At 28.4% G+C, this 17,842-nt stretch overlaps 1 protein-coding gene across 1 annotated transcript; it reads left to right on the forward strand.

Annotated features, from left to right (window-relative positions):
- Positions 1–13,492: 13,492 nt before the first annotated feature.
- Positions 13,493–13,690, forward strand: BDCG_17113 (uncharacterized protein; the record flags this gene model as incomplete). The annotated part of the gene is made up of 1 exon (XM_045426271.1): positions 13,493–13,690. The coding sequence occupies one exon, from the start codon at positions 13,493–13,495 to the stop codon at positions 13,688–13,690; it is 198 nt and encodes a 65-aa protein (XP_045281228.1).
- Between the last annotated feature and the right edge of the window lie 4,152 nt (positions 13,691–17,842).

A 17,842-nucleotide genomic window follows, 5' to 3' on the forward strand; every position in this document is an offset into this window, starting at 1 on the left:
CAAGTGGGCGGTGACAGCCACTAACTAACACCCCTGGAAATTAGTGACTGGCCCGAGAGAATGGACACAGTGATCAGTTAATTATAGAGAATTAAATGTAATTAGCTTAAGATGCATCCTGCAGGTGACTAGCACCTGTAGTCTCATAAAAGAGGAAATTATTTGAAAGAGACATGAATATTCTCTGATAGTCAAGCTGCTTTAAAAAGACTTAGAAATAGTTAGATTTATAATAGTTAAATGAATCTTGAACTGATCTTAAACTCTGTTTTAAAAATTCAAAAGAGAAGAATATCAAAGCTGATAATTCATCTACACTGAGTTTCTGCTTATATAAATATTCATGATAATGAATTGACTGATTCAGCTGTAAAAAAGAGTGCAGAATTAAGCAGATCTGTTCAAAAAATTGTGTTCTAGTCTTTTATAAAGAGAAAAATAAAAGAATCTTGTTTAGATAAGTGAAATGAAAGCTGGTAGAAATAAAAGAAGAGTATATATTATTCAAGATTTGAAACAAAACTCAAGTGAAAATCTTGTTTAATTAAATGTAAAAAGAAAATATTCTCATCTATAATACAGCTGAAACTAGAACATGACTATTTTAAATCTTATATATAAAGATTTGATGATAGATTTGACTCAATAGAATGCTCATTCTGTAATATAAATAAGAATTCTGAGTATATTGTAATACACTGTGTGTTATACAATAGTCTCAGAGTCAGATTGAAAGAGAAGTATAATCTAAATCAATTAAATATAAGATTCTTATTCTCAACTGAGACAGGAATTAAATATTTAATAGACTTTCTATCAGAAACTCAAGCAGCTATAAGAAAATGACTAAATTCAGAATTATCTGAATATGAAGAGGAGAAAAGCAATCAGATATAGTCTGTTAAAACAGCTATATACTATCTTTTAATAATTTGTTTTATTACAGTCTTTCTTTACTTTATCTTTTTCTTTCAATTTCTTTCTGTCTATCTATTTAATGTATCTATCTTTAAGACTGTGTTCTCTTTTCCTTTGTCATGATATTGTCAAATGATTTCAAAGTATCAGAAGATGTTAAAACACTGTAATTTATAAACAGTTTTTATATTCTGAGCTGGAATTTTCTGATTTTGCATATCTGAAATTGATGAATGTATAATAGTTAACTTTACAGATATAGGAAAAACTCTGAGAACTAAAAGTTCTCAGGTAGATGTCATAGTCTCTGACTGCATACATCTATAATTGAAGAATAATAATAATAATAAAGAAGAAGAAGAAGTAGAAAAGAAGAAAGAAGAGTAAGATAAAAAGTCAGTGATTATACTAGAAATTTTCAATATTTTTTAAACTATGTTTGAAATTTTAAGTTTGAACTTAATCATCTTCTATAGTTATCTAGTCTGAGTATGAAGAATTAACAGAACTTCTTTATTTATCTCACTCAGATACTGCTTTTCAAGAATCTTACTTACTTTTTCAAGTTTCTGTATTTTAAGAACTTATTATTTCTCTTTTTCTTCTTTCTTTCTTCTCTTCAGAATTTCAATCTCAGAAATAGTATTTAAGAAAGCATCTTTTTTCACATTAACTGAGTGTATTTTTAAACTCATTATTCTCACTTAATGAAAAGTTAATCAGACTATTTTAATTAAGATATGTATTAAACTCTTTTGAAAAGTTGATCAGACTGTTTCAATTAAGAGATTTCTAACTCTGTTTTTAATTGAAAAGTTGATTAGACTGTTTCAAAAGAAGAATAAAAGACTTTTATATATAAAATATCTGATTTTTTTCACACTAGTTCAGTAAATAGATTAGATTTTTAAAGAGAATCTAATAAACTAAAATTGATTTTTAAGATAAATCAATAAAATCTTTATAATCTCTTTCTTAAGATACAGTGAGAAAAAGTATGATATCAATTGATAATAAATTAGATAATATAACAGTTTTTAAGAGAAAAACTGATAAAAAATAAATTAATTTTTTACAGAGAAATTGATTAAAACTATTTAATTTTATTCTAAATTATTCAATTCTTCTCACATAATAAGTATATAACTCAAATCAGTTAATAAAGAGTGTAAAAAAGAATTATATATTAATAAAAGCTCTTCAGTCACTAAAAAAGTAATTCTTACTTAAAAGAATATAAAATTATAATAGAAAACAGCTTTATTTTTAATTCTTTATAAGAATATTATATGAAATTCAGAGAAAAATATCTTACTTTTTCAAGAGAAGTAAAAAACTATTTCTAAGATTTTTTTTTTTTTACATTAACTGCTGTAGAAGAATGAGATAGAAATTGCTAAGATATATACTACTATATATTCTCTATCAAGACTTTCTCTCTTCAGAGTCTTAATATTATAGAGAATATAAGTTTGTTTCTATATAATAATATAAATATTATCAGTGAGATGTAGAGAAACTGATTATTTATATCTTAAAATAGAAGACTTTGTCAATAATTATATTAATATAGAGTTAATTCTTAAATTTAATAGAAATCTAGTATTACTGTTCTCAATCTCTTACAGAATCTATTGAATATTGAGATATTAAAACTAGATTTAATATATCTCACTGTGCAGAGATTCAAGACTCAGTCAGATCTTAAGATATACTGATTTTATAGTTATTATATCTGTTAATTATGTATAAAATACAGTTACTAAGATATCTTTTTATACTTTTCTACTGAGAATGAGTCAGATTGAGAGAGATGATACAAGAGTAAGACTTGATATTGATATTTAGATACACTGAAGACAGACTATAGAGATTGCACTTCAGAAGTGACTGTTAATTATATACTTAATATTATTACTGAGATATCTTTTTGTATTTTTCTGTCAGAGATGAGCCAGATTAGAAAGAGCAGTATAAGAGTGAGACTTGACATTAATATTTTGAAATATCAAAGATGAACAGGGTTTTCACAGAAATCACTTCTCAGATATCTTCATAACTACAGATTGAGAATCTTTCAAAATTAAGAAGATTGATGTATATGACTAGATCTCTTCATCTTACAATTTGTATGACAATTTGACCCGGGATTGTGATGTGATAGAGAAGAATGAGAAATAATCTCACACAGAAGTTTTAAACAATGTCTGATTCATATTTGACTGAATAACTTTATTATCACACAGAGTATGTAGTCAGCAATGAGATCAAAATGCTCATATAATCAAGAGCTTTTCAATGAATCTATCATGCCAGCGTGACTCAGTTGATAAGACTGGTAATCAAGGCCGCACACATTAGAGATGCATGGGTTTGAATTTCACTGCTAGCATCTGCCACTTCTTACTCATGAAAGCCCTCATGTAATAGAGACTGAGTCTAATTAGTAAGACTTAGTGCAGAGTAGAACTCTCTACTGTAAGCTAAGTCACTAGTTAAGTGAGATTCTGTGAACACTTATCAGAGCTGATATAAAGTGCTAATATCTCACTATTCTACTGTGCATCTGTCAAGATTCTAACAATATAGAGTCAAGCCTAATGTAGTGATTATACACTACTTAAGTGAGTTCTTAACTAGAGCTGTCATTGAAGCCTAGCTCTCTCTCAAATACAGAAAATGATTTTGAAAATCACTTAACTAGCAGGTCTAGATGTGTATTTAGACTCTAGACAGAGTATTCTGATAGACTAGAGTCTGCAAACTCACTACCAAGCTCTAATACTGACAGAGAGAACTGCAGTCATCAAGTCTATGATTAGTTCTCAACACAGAGTGAGATCATAACAGCTGATTGATAGGTCTATGAGCATCTAATGAGACTGAGATCAGCAACTGGAAGCTTGGTGTGTACATCATCAAGTGAGCGGTGACAGTCACTAACTAACATCCCTGGAAATTAGTGACTGGCCCGAGAGAACAGACGCAGTGATCAGTTAATTATAGAGGATTAAATGTAATTAGCTTAAGATGCATCCTGCAGGTGACTAGCACCTGTAGTCTCATAAAAGAGGAAATTATTTGAAAGAGACATGAATATTCTCTGATAGTCAAGCTGCTTTAAAAAGACTTAGAAATAGTCAGATTTATAATAGTTAAATGAATCTTGAACTGATCTTAAACTCTGTTTTAAAAATTCAAAAGAGAAGAATATCAAAGCTGATAATTCATCTACACTGAGTTCCTGCTTATATAAATATTCATGATAATGAATTGACTGATTCAGCTGTAAAAAAGAGTGCAGAATTAAGCAGATCTGTTCAAAAAATTGTGTTCTAGTCTTTTATAAAGAGAAAAATAAAAGAATCTTGTTTAGATAAGTGAAATGAAAGCTGATAGAAATAAAAGAAGAGTATATATTATTCAAGATTTGAAACAAAACTCAAGTGAAAATCTTGTTTAATTAAATGTAAAAAGAAAATATTCTCATCTATAATACAGCTGAAACTAGAACATGACTATTTTAAATCTTATATATAAAGATTTGATGATAGATTTGACTCAATAGAATGCTTATTCTGTAATACAAATGAGAATTCTGAGTATATTATAATACACTGTGTATTATACAATAGTCTCAGAGTCAGATTGAAAGAGAAGTATAATCTAAATTAATTAAATATGAGATTCTTATTCTCAACTGAGACAGAAATTAAATACTTAATAGACTTTCTATCAGAAACTCAAGCAGTTATAAGAAAATAACTAAATTCAGAAATTATCTGAATATGAAGAGAAGAAAATTAATCAGATATAGTCTGTTAAAATAGCTATATACTATCTTTTAATAATTTGTTTTATTACAGTCTTTCTTTATTTTATCTTTTTCTTTCAATTTCTTTCTATCTATCTATTTAATATGTCTATCTTTAAGACTGTGTTCTCTTTTCCTTTGTCATGATATTGTCAAATGATTTCAAAGTATGAGATGATATTAAAACACTGTAATTTGTAAACAGTTTTTGTATTCTGAGCTGAAATTTTCTGATTTTATATATCTGAAATTGATGAATGTATAATAGTTAACTTTACAGATATAGAAAAAACCCTGAGAACTAAAAGTTCTCAGATAGATATCATAGTCTCTGACTGCATACATCTATAATTGAAGAATAATAATAATAATAATAATGAATCTATCAGCGGGTTCTTATTTGAAAAATTGAGTAAGTTTATGATAAAGCAGTTTTAGCTACAAATCTTATGAAATGTAGTGATAACAGATTTGTATCTGTTTCTCTTAAGAGATCTGAGAGTGATGCAGATATTCATGTAAAATTCTTGATAAATCTGCAGTAATATGAGATTAACTCAAGAAACTGTTATATATAATATATATTTCTCAGTCATGATCAATTCATTATGATATTCAATTTCTTCAGAATGAGATATATACAGTTATTACTCACTACATATTCTATAATCTTCAACTCTTTCATTTCAAATACATACTCTGTTGATTTGATATAGAGCTTATACTCTGTCAGAGTTATAAGTACTTCATTAAGATACTTCAGATATTTATTATATGAGTTTGAAAAGACTAGAATATTATCAAGATATATAAGATATGAGATTTCATTCTGTTTATAAAGAATTGTATTCATCATCATTTGAAAGATAATAGACATATTTATCAGACTGAATAATATTATCAGAAATTCAAACTTTCTTCATTATATATTAAATATAATTCACAGAACTGACAGTTCATCTACACAGATCTGTCAGTATTCTGAGAGAAGATCAATCTTTGATAAATATCAGATATTTTTAACTGTATTCAACTGTTGTTGAATCTGTGACAGTGAATATCTATTTTTGATTATAAGCTTATTAAATACTTAATAATTGATATACATTTATCACTCTTCATTTATCTTTTTCATGAATAGAACTGAAAAGTCTTACATACTTAATGAGAATTATATAATATCATGTTCTAGAAGATCTGTGATCTGATACTTCTGTTCTTTAAGATGTATTTGTGATAGACAGTATATATTCTAATTGACTGATTTTGTATCTCTCATGTCAATCTCATGTATGAATTCTTGTTTCAGTGATAATTTCAGTGAAAGATCTGTTTAGAAGATCTTTTTATACTTCTTCAGAAGCTTCTTCATACACTTATTCTCTTATATATTCTTTATCTTGATTTTCTTCACTTTCAGATTCTGTATAACATATAGAATACTTTTAGATAAGATCTTATAAATCATTCTCTTTGCTTATTAATGTATAAGCAGATTTAATTCTTCTATATCAGAGATATGAAATGTTCTTCTCATATCAGTTAATAGAATTGTATGAACTGTTTTCTTTCTATCAGTTAATTATATATGATATATATATCATTGAATCTGCAGATTGAATCTTTGAAATTAATCAAGTTTAAGAATAAGATTGTATTTCATGTTCTGCAGCTCTCATGCTTAAATATAGTAAGATTATTCTTCAAAGTGCAAGAGAACTCTTACTCTTATAGATAATATTAAATATCAGTTATCAGATAATCTTATATATCAGAGATTCTTCACTCAGCAGATCTCTTTCAGTCTTCAGATTATATAATTATTAATATATTATATAGAAGCTTCTGTGTCTGCTAATACTTTTACAGTCATCTCTTAATTCTTATTCAAGTATCTCTTATACATTAACATTTCAGGTCTTAAGATATTGAGATGAGTATTTACTTCATTCTCACTCATATCTCAGTTAGAAGCCTACTTTCTCTTAGTATTTACAGAATTCAGAGAGTCATCTAACACAGATATCTCTTTCACTTTAAAGACTTTTTATAGAATATTAACAAGTGTCTCTGAGCTCACTGATTCTGTTAGTTTTTTAACTCTCTTGCTTCTCTTGACTGCACACACTGAGTGTAATCTTTTACATCATAATTGTCACGCTCCCGGCCGCGCCAAGGCCCTGCTGCGGTTTCACACGGCCCATCGCTTCCATGCGGATGATTTCATCCATCCCGCAGGTCATCTGAACCGGTTTCCAACCGCTCTATGACATCATTCGGATATATCATAGAAAGATCTGATTGATGGATATGAGAACCTCACTTCTATACAAGGTCAGCAGATTACTTTTCTTTGACAGTGAGATGCTGCTGAGGTATCACTTCAGCTATTCTCACTTATGAAATGAAAGAAGATATCCACTCATTGTCTATATAGAATAGCTAGATGCTGGCTTCTCATTGAAGAAGTCAGTGATTTGTCTTTTCTTCTACTGAAATATATACAAGAGTTACTGTGTGCCTTATACAATCTTCTTAGTATACTAAGTATCATATCTATGATATTCTTGCAATAACTCTGTAGTCTACAAGCTTGCTATTTAAGCAAGATAGTTAAGCTCACTCATATAGCTTCTTAAATAACTACTTCTATATAATATCACTGACTAGTCACTGCTTCAGTTTCATTATATTATAATTCAAATCACTTTATCTGATTACATGTTTGAATCAGTCAAGCTCTAACAGATTAATATGATCTCATACATCTGCACTGAGACTGATCTGACTTCACTCTCTGAGAGAAACACTACATCATTCTCTAGAGTGTGTACATCTCTACTTCAGCAGAAATCTGAGATTTCTGAACCTGCTGCACATTTTGACATGAGCTCTTCAACCGCTCTGTCACTGCCGCGGCCTCTACACACCTACATCTATCATGAAGATAGAGAGATTAAGATCAGAGATTCACTGAGATATAAGAGAAACATCTTATCTGAATTTCACAGCTTTATCTGTATTCTTGAATGAAAATTCCACCTTAATCTGAGTCAGTATAATACTCATGAGATATAAGTAATATACACTATCAATCTTCTTGAAGACATCTCTGTGACTACTTGAGCTATCAAGAAGAGAGAGCTTGAGTGTATCAATACTGTCATGACTTGAGAAGAATTTAAAAACTTTCTACTAGACTAAATTGAAGATCACTGCAATCACAGCTTCACAGCAGTGCAGTGATTCAACTCATTATATTAATAAGATAATAAGAATTCTTTCAATTTCAATGCAAGATTTGAAGAATATTGAGAGAAACTGACTGATGATTTAAATCAATTAAAAACACAGCTTTATCTTATAAAGCTAACTCATAAGATATGAATAATAATATTATAATATCAGAGTTCATTAATCAATTGCACTGAGCTTATCAACCTGACTTCTCAGATCTATTTGAATAATCAATTCTTTAAGAAAAAGACTAATAAGATCTCTTCTAAGTAATTAATAATAGAATCTAAACAGTGCTATGATAACTTCAGTGTGAAGAAAGTAAAGAAGAATTCTAAGTATTCTGATTCTTCACTCACTGTAAAGAAACACTAAAAAAGATTTGATAAAGATCTCTATTTTAACTGCAGAGCTGGTAATTACTATATCAGTGATTGTAAGAAGCTGAAGAAGAGAAGAAACTGAGAAGACATCTTCTCAAAGTCAACTTCTCTTCTGACAAACATATCTGTAGAAGATAAAGAAGAGAAAGAAAAAAATTAACAATTCTCATATCTCTGAGTTCATGTTACAATCACAATGCATACTCTGAATGAGAAGATACTAGTAAGATATCTACTTAACTCTGAAATAAATGTTAACTTCATATTCTATTTCTTTTCTTTAATGAAGAGTTGAAAGAAGATAGATTCATCAGATTATATAAAATTTACTGATGAAACAAAATATCATTATTTTAACATAATTTAAGCAAAGTGTGTGATCACAGACTTAGAAGAAATCTTCAAGAAGAGCAGTCTGCTTCTTCACACAGTTAATATTATAGATGAGAACATTATTCTAAATCTTTCATAATTGAGAGAAAACAATTCTCTCATTAACTGAGTCACTCAGATGTGATAATACTGTCTTACTAATGAAGAGATAGTGATAGAGAAATCTGAAGAGTTTTATTGAAAGAATCTTGAGAAAAAGATTGAGTTAATATACTGTGTAGTAGATGATTGAAACTTGAAGATAGATGAAGAAGTCATCACTCTCACTATAAGATTAGTAGCAGTATTTATTATTAAAGATGAATGTATACAATATCTCTTTATAAATTTTAAAAATGTCTTTTGAGAAAGAGAAGCAGCAAAGTTTTCTGATATCAAGATATAATATAAGATTTGTCTTGAAGACAGTGTAACAGCACTGTACAGATCTCTTTACAACTTGTCTGTAAAGAAATTGAATGTTCTGCATAAATATCTTGAAGAAGTGCAATCAAAGAACTGAATATATTTATTAAAGAGTTCAGCAGAGACATCTATACTCTTTATACTTAAGAAGAATAGTAGGTTATGTCTATGTGTAGACTACAGAGATCTCAACAAGATAACAGTTAAGAATCACTATTTATTATCATTGATTAATGAGATGATTGATCAATTATCTGAAGCAAAGATATTCTCAAAGATTGATATATGAGATGTCTATCATAGAATCAGAGTTAATGAAGATGACATTTGAAAAACAGCTTTTTATATCAAGTACAGTAATTTTGAATATCTTGTTTCATCTTTTAATCTTTATAATACTTCAGTCATCTTTCAGATCTATATAAATGAGATATTACAGAGCCTTGTTAATATCTTTTATATAGTATATCTGAATAACATTCTAATCTTCTTAAAAATAGAGAAAGAACATGATATTCATGTTTAAGAAGTGTTAAATCATTTAAAACAGTATCAACTCTATATAAACATTGAAAAATACTCATTTTATATACAGAAGATTAATTTCTTAGATTATATTATTAAAATGAATAACATTTCAATGAATAGAAGCTGAGTCTCTGTTATTAAGAACTGATCAGTATTATAGATGTATTATAAGATGTAGATGTTTTTAGAATTTGTGAATTTTTACAGATAATTCATCTATATATATTCACAGATTACTGCTTCTCTTACAGATCTGTTAAAGAAAAGTGTGAAAGATAGAAAAATAGAACTGTTTATTCTCACTTAAGATACTATGCAGGTGTTTACAGAATTAAAATAAGCTTTTATAGATATCATAATACTAAATCACTTTAATCTCAACTTATTCAGTCAGTGTGAGACTGATATATCTGAGAATGAAGTCTGTGAAATCTTTTTACAGTTGATATTAAAGATCTTTCAACATTGAAAGAATCAGAGAATAATTATTTCTAAGAAAATAGATAATGAATTATCTATGAGAGAAGACTTTTTTACAGAGTCTATAAAATGCTATGAATAAAGATCAGTGATCTTCTTCTTCAAGAAGTTATCACTCATGCAGAGAAGGTATAATACTCATAATCAGAAGATATTAGTAATTGTTAAATTCTTTAAGATCTGATAATATTATCTTTAAAGTAGTAAGTACTCAGTATAAGTTCTCACTGATTATGCAAATCTGCATTACTTCTTGACAACAAAGAGCTTGATAGAATGTTAAGTCAGATAAGTAGAGCTGCTTTCAGAGTATAATTTCTATATCTGATATCATTCAGATTAGCTTAACTCTGCTGACACACTGTCTAGACAGCCTGATTATAATATTGTTAATGTAGAGAAGAATTCTATAAAAGAATCTCTGTCATCACTGCAGAAGAAGCTGGCTGCAGAGAATTGAGATTCTCTAAAGCTCAGAAACAGCACTGAAGAGGCAGCTATGTAACTCAGTATAGAAGATGAAAGAGAACTCAGATTCTTACAGAGAACTGACACTGAAGATCATGAGCTTCTTATATTATATCTTACAATCATTGAATTGATAAAGGATAAAACAGTCTACAATCTTTCAACTCAACTACTTTTGAAATTTATTAATAAGTTATAGAAGAGAGACATCTCTACTATAGCTTGAATTTAAAAGTTAAAGAAGAAAGAATCTGATTTAAACTTAAAAGAGACAGACTCTGAGCAGAGTGATACTGCTAAGAAATCAAGTTACTGATAACTAGAAGAATATAAACTTCTACTGCTGAATAATTCAGTCTTTATCTCTTATAGCAGAGCAGTGTGTCAGAAGTTATTAAGAATTCATTATAATAATTCTCATACAGAGTACTTTAAGTTAGAGAAGACTGAGAAGCTTCTAAAATATAAATATATTTGAGACAAGCTTTAGACAGATATTAAAGAGTATATTAAAACTTATAATATCTGTTAAAGAATAAAGATTCTGTAGTATAAGTAATATAATGAGTTGATATCACTGTCTATTTCAAAGAGCTTATAACAGAATCTATTAATGAATTTCATAGTTAATCTGCTGAAGTTAACAAGAGTCAAAGAATATAACTTAATTTTAATCATTATTAACTGCTTCATGAAGATAATCAAATATATTTCTATTTATAAAAAGATTAAAGCCTCTGAATTGACTGATCTGTTTTTAAATATCATTATTTATAATCACAGTGCTCTGAAATCATTGATAATAGATTAAGAATTTCTCTTCATCAGCAAGTACTGATCAGCTTTTTACTATTATCTTATGATAAGATATCTTCTCAGTACTGTATTTCATTCACAGACTGATAATCAGACTGAATGTCAGAATCAGACACTAGAACAGTATTTTTAAGTATTTTATTCATATTATCAGAATGATTGACTCAAACATCTTCTAATCACTGAATTCATATATAATAATATAAAGAATGTAATCTTAAAGATATCTTTTTTCTATACTTATTATAAATATAATTCTTCATTATTCAGTGACATCACAGACAACATTTCAAAGAGAGAAATAGACAGTCAGAATATCAGACAGATACAGAGAACAGAGTATCTCTCAGTGTTAGAAGTAAAAGTGAGATTGAAACTTTTAAATAAAATTTATAAGAAGGCAGTAAAAAGCATTCACTGTGCTCAGAAGTAGTAGATAAAATACTATAATTAAAAATATCTTCTAATGAAGTTCTTAATAGAGAATCAAGTACTATTTTCAGCAAAGAATATTAAGATAATAAAACTGTATAAGAAGCTCAGTAAGTGATGACTAGAATCTTTCTCAGTAATAAGAGTGATGAGTAAGCAGATATATAAGTTAAAACTACTTACAGAATTGAAATTAATTCATTCTATTTTTCACATTTTCTATTTAAAGCTTTATAAACAATGTCTCAGAGCAGAGCTGTCTCAGTCAAATAATATCAAGATTGAGAGTGATACTGAATATCTTATGAAGAAAATATTGAATAAGTAAATACATTATAATAAGCTTCAATATCTTGTTAAATAAGAAGATTATTCATTATCAGAGAATTTGTGAGAACTGCTTGAATATTTGAAAAATACTGAGAAAGAGATTGTAATCTATGAGATAACTAGTAGAGACTGCTCTGTTATATATCAGAGATATTAAGTAAGAAATATTACTTAAGACTTCTCATTTTTCTCAAAGAGTTTTTTAGAGATAATTTCATAGTAATGAGTTAGTATCTTATAGACTCTGTAGCACTCTTCTTCTATTTTCTCTCAAAGAGTTTTTAGAAGTTTAATAAGACTATACAAGTATAACATTTCTGAAGTGATTAAAAGAAAAGAAATATTTAAAATCAATAAAAAGATTAATATTATTAATTTATAGATCACTGCTATTCTAATAAGATTACAGCTCACTGAAAAAGTAAAAAGAGAGATCAGAGTCTACTCATCAATAATTATATTCTTATCAAACTTATTCTTTACTGTTGAAGTCTTCAGCACTGATATCTTTATCTACTGAGAAGTTAGCACTGTGATACTGCAGAGAAGTATACTATAGAAGAGTATAAGAGATGCTGAAAGTATTAACTTATTAACTTATAAAGTATCTCAGTTATCTGTTTTAACTGAAGTGAGATTCTCTTTAATCAGTGATTAATCTCTATAATACTTTCAACAGCAGTGTCAGCTGATCTCTTCTTAAGATCAGTCATTCTGAGGTGTTTTTTCATCTCAGAGATTCACACTTTTATCTCTTTTTACAGATAAGTAAGAGAAATCTTCTCAGTCTTAACAGAATCTGTTAATACTTAAAGCTCTAAGACTCTTACTCTATACTGCTTGAGTATCTAGACTTCTTATCAGAGCTGATATGATATCTTTCTATGAAATAATACTTACAGAGAGATAGAAGTCATTGTTACAGATATAATGAAAATAATAAAAGTAAGAGAAGAAACAGATGTATAAAATTCTCTCTTTCTTCAGCTACTTAATACAGTGTAGATAAGTAGTGATACTAGTCAGAGACTGTATCAGAGCCTTCTTATAGAAAGAAGATGAAGAAATCACAGAACTCTGCAGACTCAACTTAGCAGTATTCTGAGCAGGGCTCAGATATGCTGCAGAAGAGAAACTACAGATTGAGCTTCTCAGAGTTATTGTCTCTGAAATCAAGCTCTTTTCAAGTTCCTCTTCAAATGATCACACAGGGTCATACATCACTGTATTGACTGAGAAGAGGGGCGGTGTTGCAACAGTGACAGAGAGGGCAGAGAATGAATCAGACATGAACAAATTAATCAGCAGAAGGAACAACACCTCACTGCAAGGCACAGTGACTGCCACTGCGGCCGCAAGAGAAGCAGGAGAAGAAGAAGAAGAAGGTGTGACAATGAGAGTGATACTCCCGTGGTTCATTGACACTGCTGCCTCTGTCTTCAACCTGGCTTTCTTGATAGTCATGGAGGCCGCAGCCGCACCATGAAGATGTTTATTACTCACTAGAAAATGTCAGAATAAGCCTCTTATTATCTCTCAAGAATGATGCTCCCATGCACTCACTATTACAGATGAGAAGAAGGGAGAAAAATGTGTCATGAGAGAGAGAGATCTTTTCAAAAAAATCCTGCCACTACTGTTAGCTTTGTCTCTAAAATACATCACTTTTGCAGGGAATTTCATATATAGAATAGAATATATTAAAAGATCTGTAAGTCACTTGTTAACTACATTTTTCACATTTCAAATTAATATATAAGAAGCTCACTTATCACATGTTTGATTTGAATGAAGATGAGAAAGAAAGATCTATACAATCAGTAGAAAAACTCATCTATTTCTTTATATCATGTGCAGTACATGTACTATCAATCAATTAATAACTGTTGCTATATAACAAAGATAATTTCTAATTCAGTAATCTTGAGAGTATAGAGATTATACTCTTAAAGAGAAGAACATTGTCACACTCTTAGCTGTGTCAAGGCTCTGCTGCAGTTTCACACAGCTTATCACTTTTATATAGATGATTTCATTCATTTCACAGACTATCTGAACCAGTTTTCAACTGCTCTATAACATTATTTAAATATATTATAGAAAGATTCAATTAATGAATATGAGAACCTCACTTCTATATGAGATCAGCAGATTACTTTTTCTTGACAGTGAGATATCACTGAGGTATCACTTCAGCTATTCTCACTTATGAAATGAGAGAAGATATCTGTCTATTATCTATATAGAATAGCTAGATGCTGACTTCTCATTGAAGAAGTCAGTGATTTGTATTTTCTTCTACTGAAATATATATAAGAGTTACTGCATGTCTCATACAATCTTCTTAGTATACTAAGTATTATATCTGTGATATCCTTGCAATAACCCTGTAGTCTATGAGCTTGCTATTCAAGCAAGATAGTCAAGCTCACTCATACAGCTTCTCAAACAACTATCTCTATGTGATGCCGCTGACTAGTCATCACTTCGGTTCTGCTATGTTACAATAATTTTGATATTTACAGTTAAAGCAAGCTTGATACTTACAATATCAAGATTTTCACTCAGAGAATCTCTTTTTCAGAGAATTCAGTGCTTTAGCAATGATATTCAGATCTAGATTTATTATATTCAGATGTATAACTTGTATTATAGAAGTCTGATTATCTATTCTCTGCTGAGATATACTTAATTGCAGTATTTTCTATTATAATTGACTCATTTGTTTCTATATAATAAGAATATTATATACTTCTTTCATCATATCTGATTATAAGATTAAGTATTTTCATTTCACTCTTAACTCAAGTGTAAGATCATGAATGAAGATCTGTAAATAGAAAGATATTGAAAGCTCTTTATTCAATGTAAGATAGTGTAAGCTGAAGTATGTAAAGTATAATATAAGATCACTTACTTGTTTACACTCAGTGAAGTGTTTATAATACTTATCTTATATATTCACTTTCTCAAAGTTATACAAGATTCATTTGAAAAACTCATTTTATATTTATAAGAATGAATATCACTCTGAGTCTGTGAGATTCAATTTTTTATCAGTTATTTATAATGACTTCACTTTTTTATATAGAAACACAGCAGATCTTAAAACTTGTTTAAATTTTATTAATTATCTATCTGTGAGTTTATATTTAATCTGATAATATGATTATATCTGACTTAGTCAGCTGATTGCAGCATTATTTTTTTAGTCATCATTGAAGCTTGATAACTTTAACATATCTCTCAGCTTAATATATTTCATACTCAGATTCTTATTCTATACAGCAGTCTTTAATAATATATATACTTTTAAAGAGATTAAGAATAATCATAGTAAGATCTTCAGATTCAGTATAGTTATTTATCTATGTAAATATTTGATCTCTTACTACAGATCTAAGATCTGATTTTCTCTATTCTTATTAATAATGATGATTATATCAGCAAAGCTCTTTATAGTGAATACTTAATTCACAGTGAATGTTAATTGTTATTTGACTTCTGTCTCAGTCTGTCACTGTGTATACAAGATCTCAATCTTGTTTAGAATTCTTGTACACATACAGAGCTTTGATTCTGATTCAGTGATTTCAGCTGCTTTTCTTACTGCTTTAAGTAAATTCTCTGAGAAATTCTGTATATCTTCTGATTCAGATAGCAGAGAAGAGTGTTATTTATATTAATTAGAGAAGATATTCATTTCAGTGATTTTTTATTGATTATATAATATCTATTATTATATCACTGTATCATTATATCACTATATTATTATATAATTTCTGTTATTATTATACAACTTCAGTGATAATTATCTCTCTCTTTTATTTCTTTAAGTAAAGAGCAGTCTTCTTTGAATCTGATTTATCACTCTCATTTCTTTTCTCACATCTTATTCATTTGTATATATAATATTTATCTGAGTGTGAAGTTTTCTCTTAATAAGCAAAGTAGTATCAATTAGATGCTCTTTCACTCACTGTTCTTTATACACTATCTTTTGAGATGTTCTAGAATCACACTGATATGATAACTATAAATCACTTCATAGACAGAATTATCATACTCTGAAGAAGTCTGTGCTTCTCATCAGTTTTTAGATATACTATCAGATATGATTCAAAGATTGCTTGAGTCAGTGTATAATTACAGATGTACATCAGCTTCTTATATATTATATACTAAATTAATTAGTGACTGCTATGATCTCTTTATACTCATAAGCAAGTTTGAAAGTGATTGTGTTATTATTCAACAGTTGTACATTCTTTTGAATCACAGACAGTTCAATAGAGATATTACTCTATATAACTTAAGAATTGAAGTTTTTTTATTAGATTTTATAAGAATCACTTCAGTGACTTCTCTTTAGCATTCAGAATAATATTCATTTTTCAAGAGATTGAAAAAGAGCTCAAAATATTTATTCTTTAAGTAGAAGTATGTATTTTGAATAATCAAGTGATTAATTGAATCAGGCTCTGCAGCAGTTTTAACTAAACTTGAGAAGATAGCTGACTCTAATTCATCTTGAGTAAGATCATATAAGAATAAGTACTCACAGATAATTATTCAGGTGTTTGCAGCTTGATGTGATATATACTGTTAACTACTAGAAGTATTCACAGTAGAAAGATAAAATATAGAGATTAAATATATAATACTATTCAAGCTGAGTTGTGAATAGTATTTGTAAACTTCAGTCTATATAGTTGTATATAGTCAAGAGTCACTAACTCTATTAATTATATAAGAGATAGAAATAGAGATAAAGAATCTGTGAGAAGTAAAATTTCTTATATATTTCTCTCTCTTTAAGACTTTGTCTGTGAAGTCTTTCACTGAGTGACTTCATAGAATCAGCTCAGCACTGCAGTGATACTCACTAAAAACTCTTCATATCTATAAAAAAAAATCTCAGTGAGAAAAAATCTCTTATTACTATAAAGAGAAAAAAGTCTGTCACTCAGTTTCTTATTCTATGAGATTCTTTATAATCTACAGATTCTTTTCTGACTATTACACAGATTCATCTCATATCTTTTATACAGAAGAATTTCAGTTGACTCTCAATCATTTTCATAAGATTCTTGTGTAATCATTATATAGATTTATCTTACAGATAAATTACTCTCTGTGAGATTATTCTTATTAAAGAGAAGTATTTATAAGTTGATCTTTCACTCATTCTCATGAATTATTGTTCTTTAACATTGTAGAATTGTGAGAAATTTTTCATTCTTTTATCAACTCTGTAGAATTATAGAATTAAGATATCTACAATCTGTAATCACTCTTTATAATTATATAGAAAGATTCAGATCTGCAATTCATAATTACTCTTTATTTACTAGAGTGATCTGACTGTTTCATAGAATTACTCACAGTGTAAATAAACCTCTCTAGAGTAGTATAAATATCTCAGATCTGTTTATAAAATCTTATCTTCTTTTTTCTTTTTCTATAACAGCTCTTATTCTTATAAACTGTGAGTATTCTCATTCATTCATGAAGTGTTTTCACTCAGATGACAGAGAGAGAGTGTTTCTAACAATATTCATATATTGATTCAAGAACTTCTCAAGAATAAAAATTTTTCAATTTTAATATCTTTATAAATAATATCTGACTGCTGCTG

This window comes from Blastomyces dermatitidis (genome assembly GCF_000003525.1).
Source record: "Blastomyces dermatitidis ER-3 genomic scaffold supercont1.5, whole genome shotgun sequence".
NCBI lineage: Eukaryota > Fungi > Ascomycota > Eurotiomycetes > Onygenales > Ajellomycetaceae > Blastomyces > Blastomyces dermatitidis.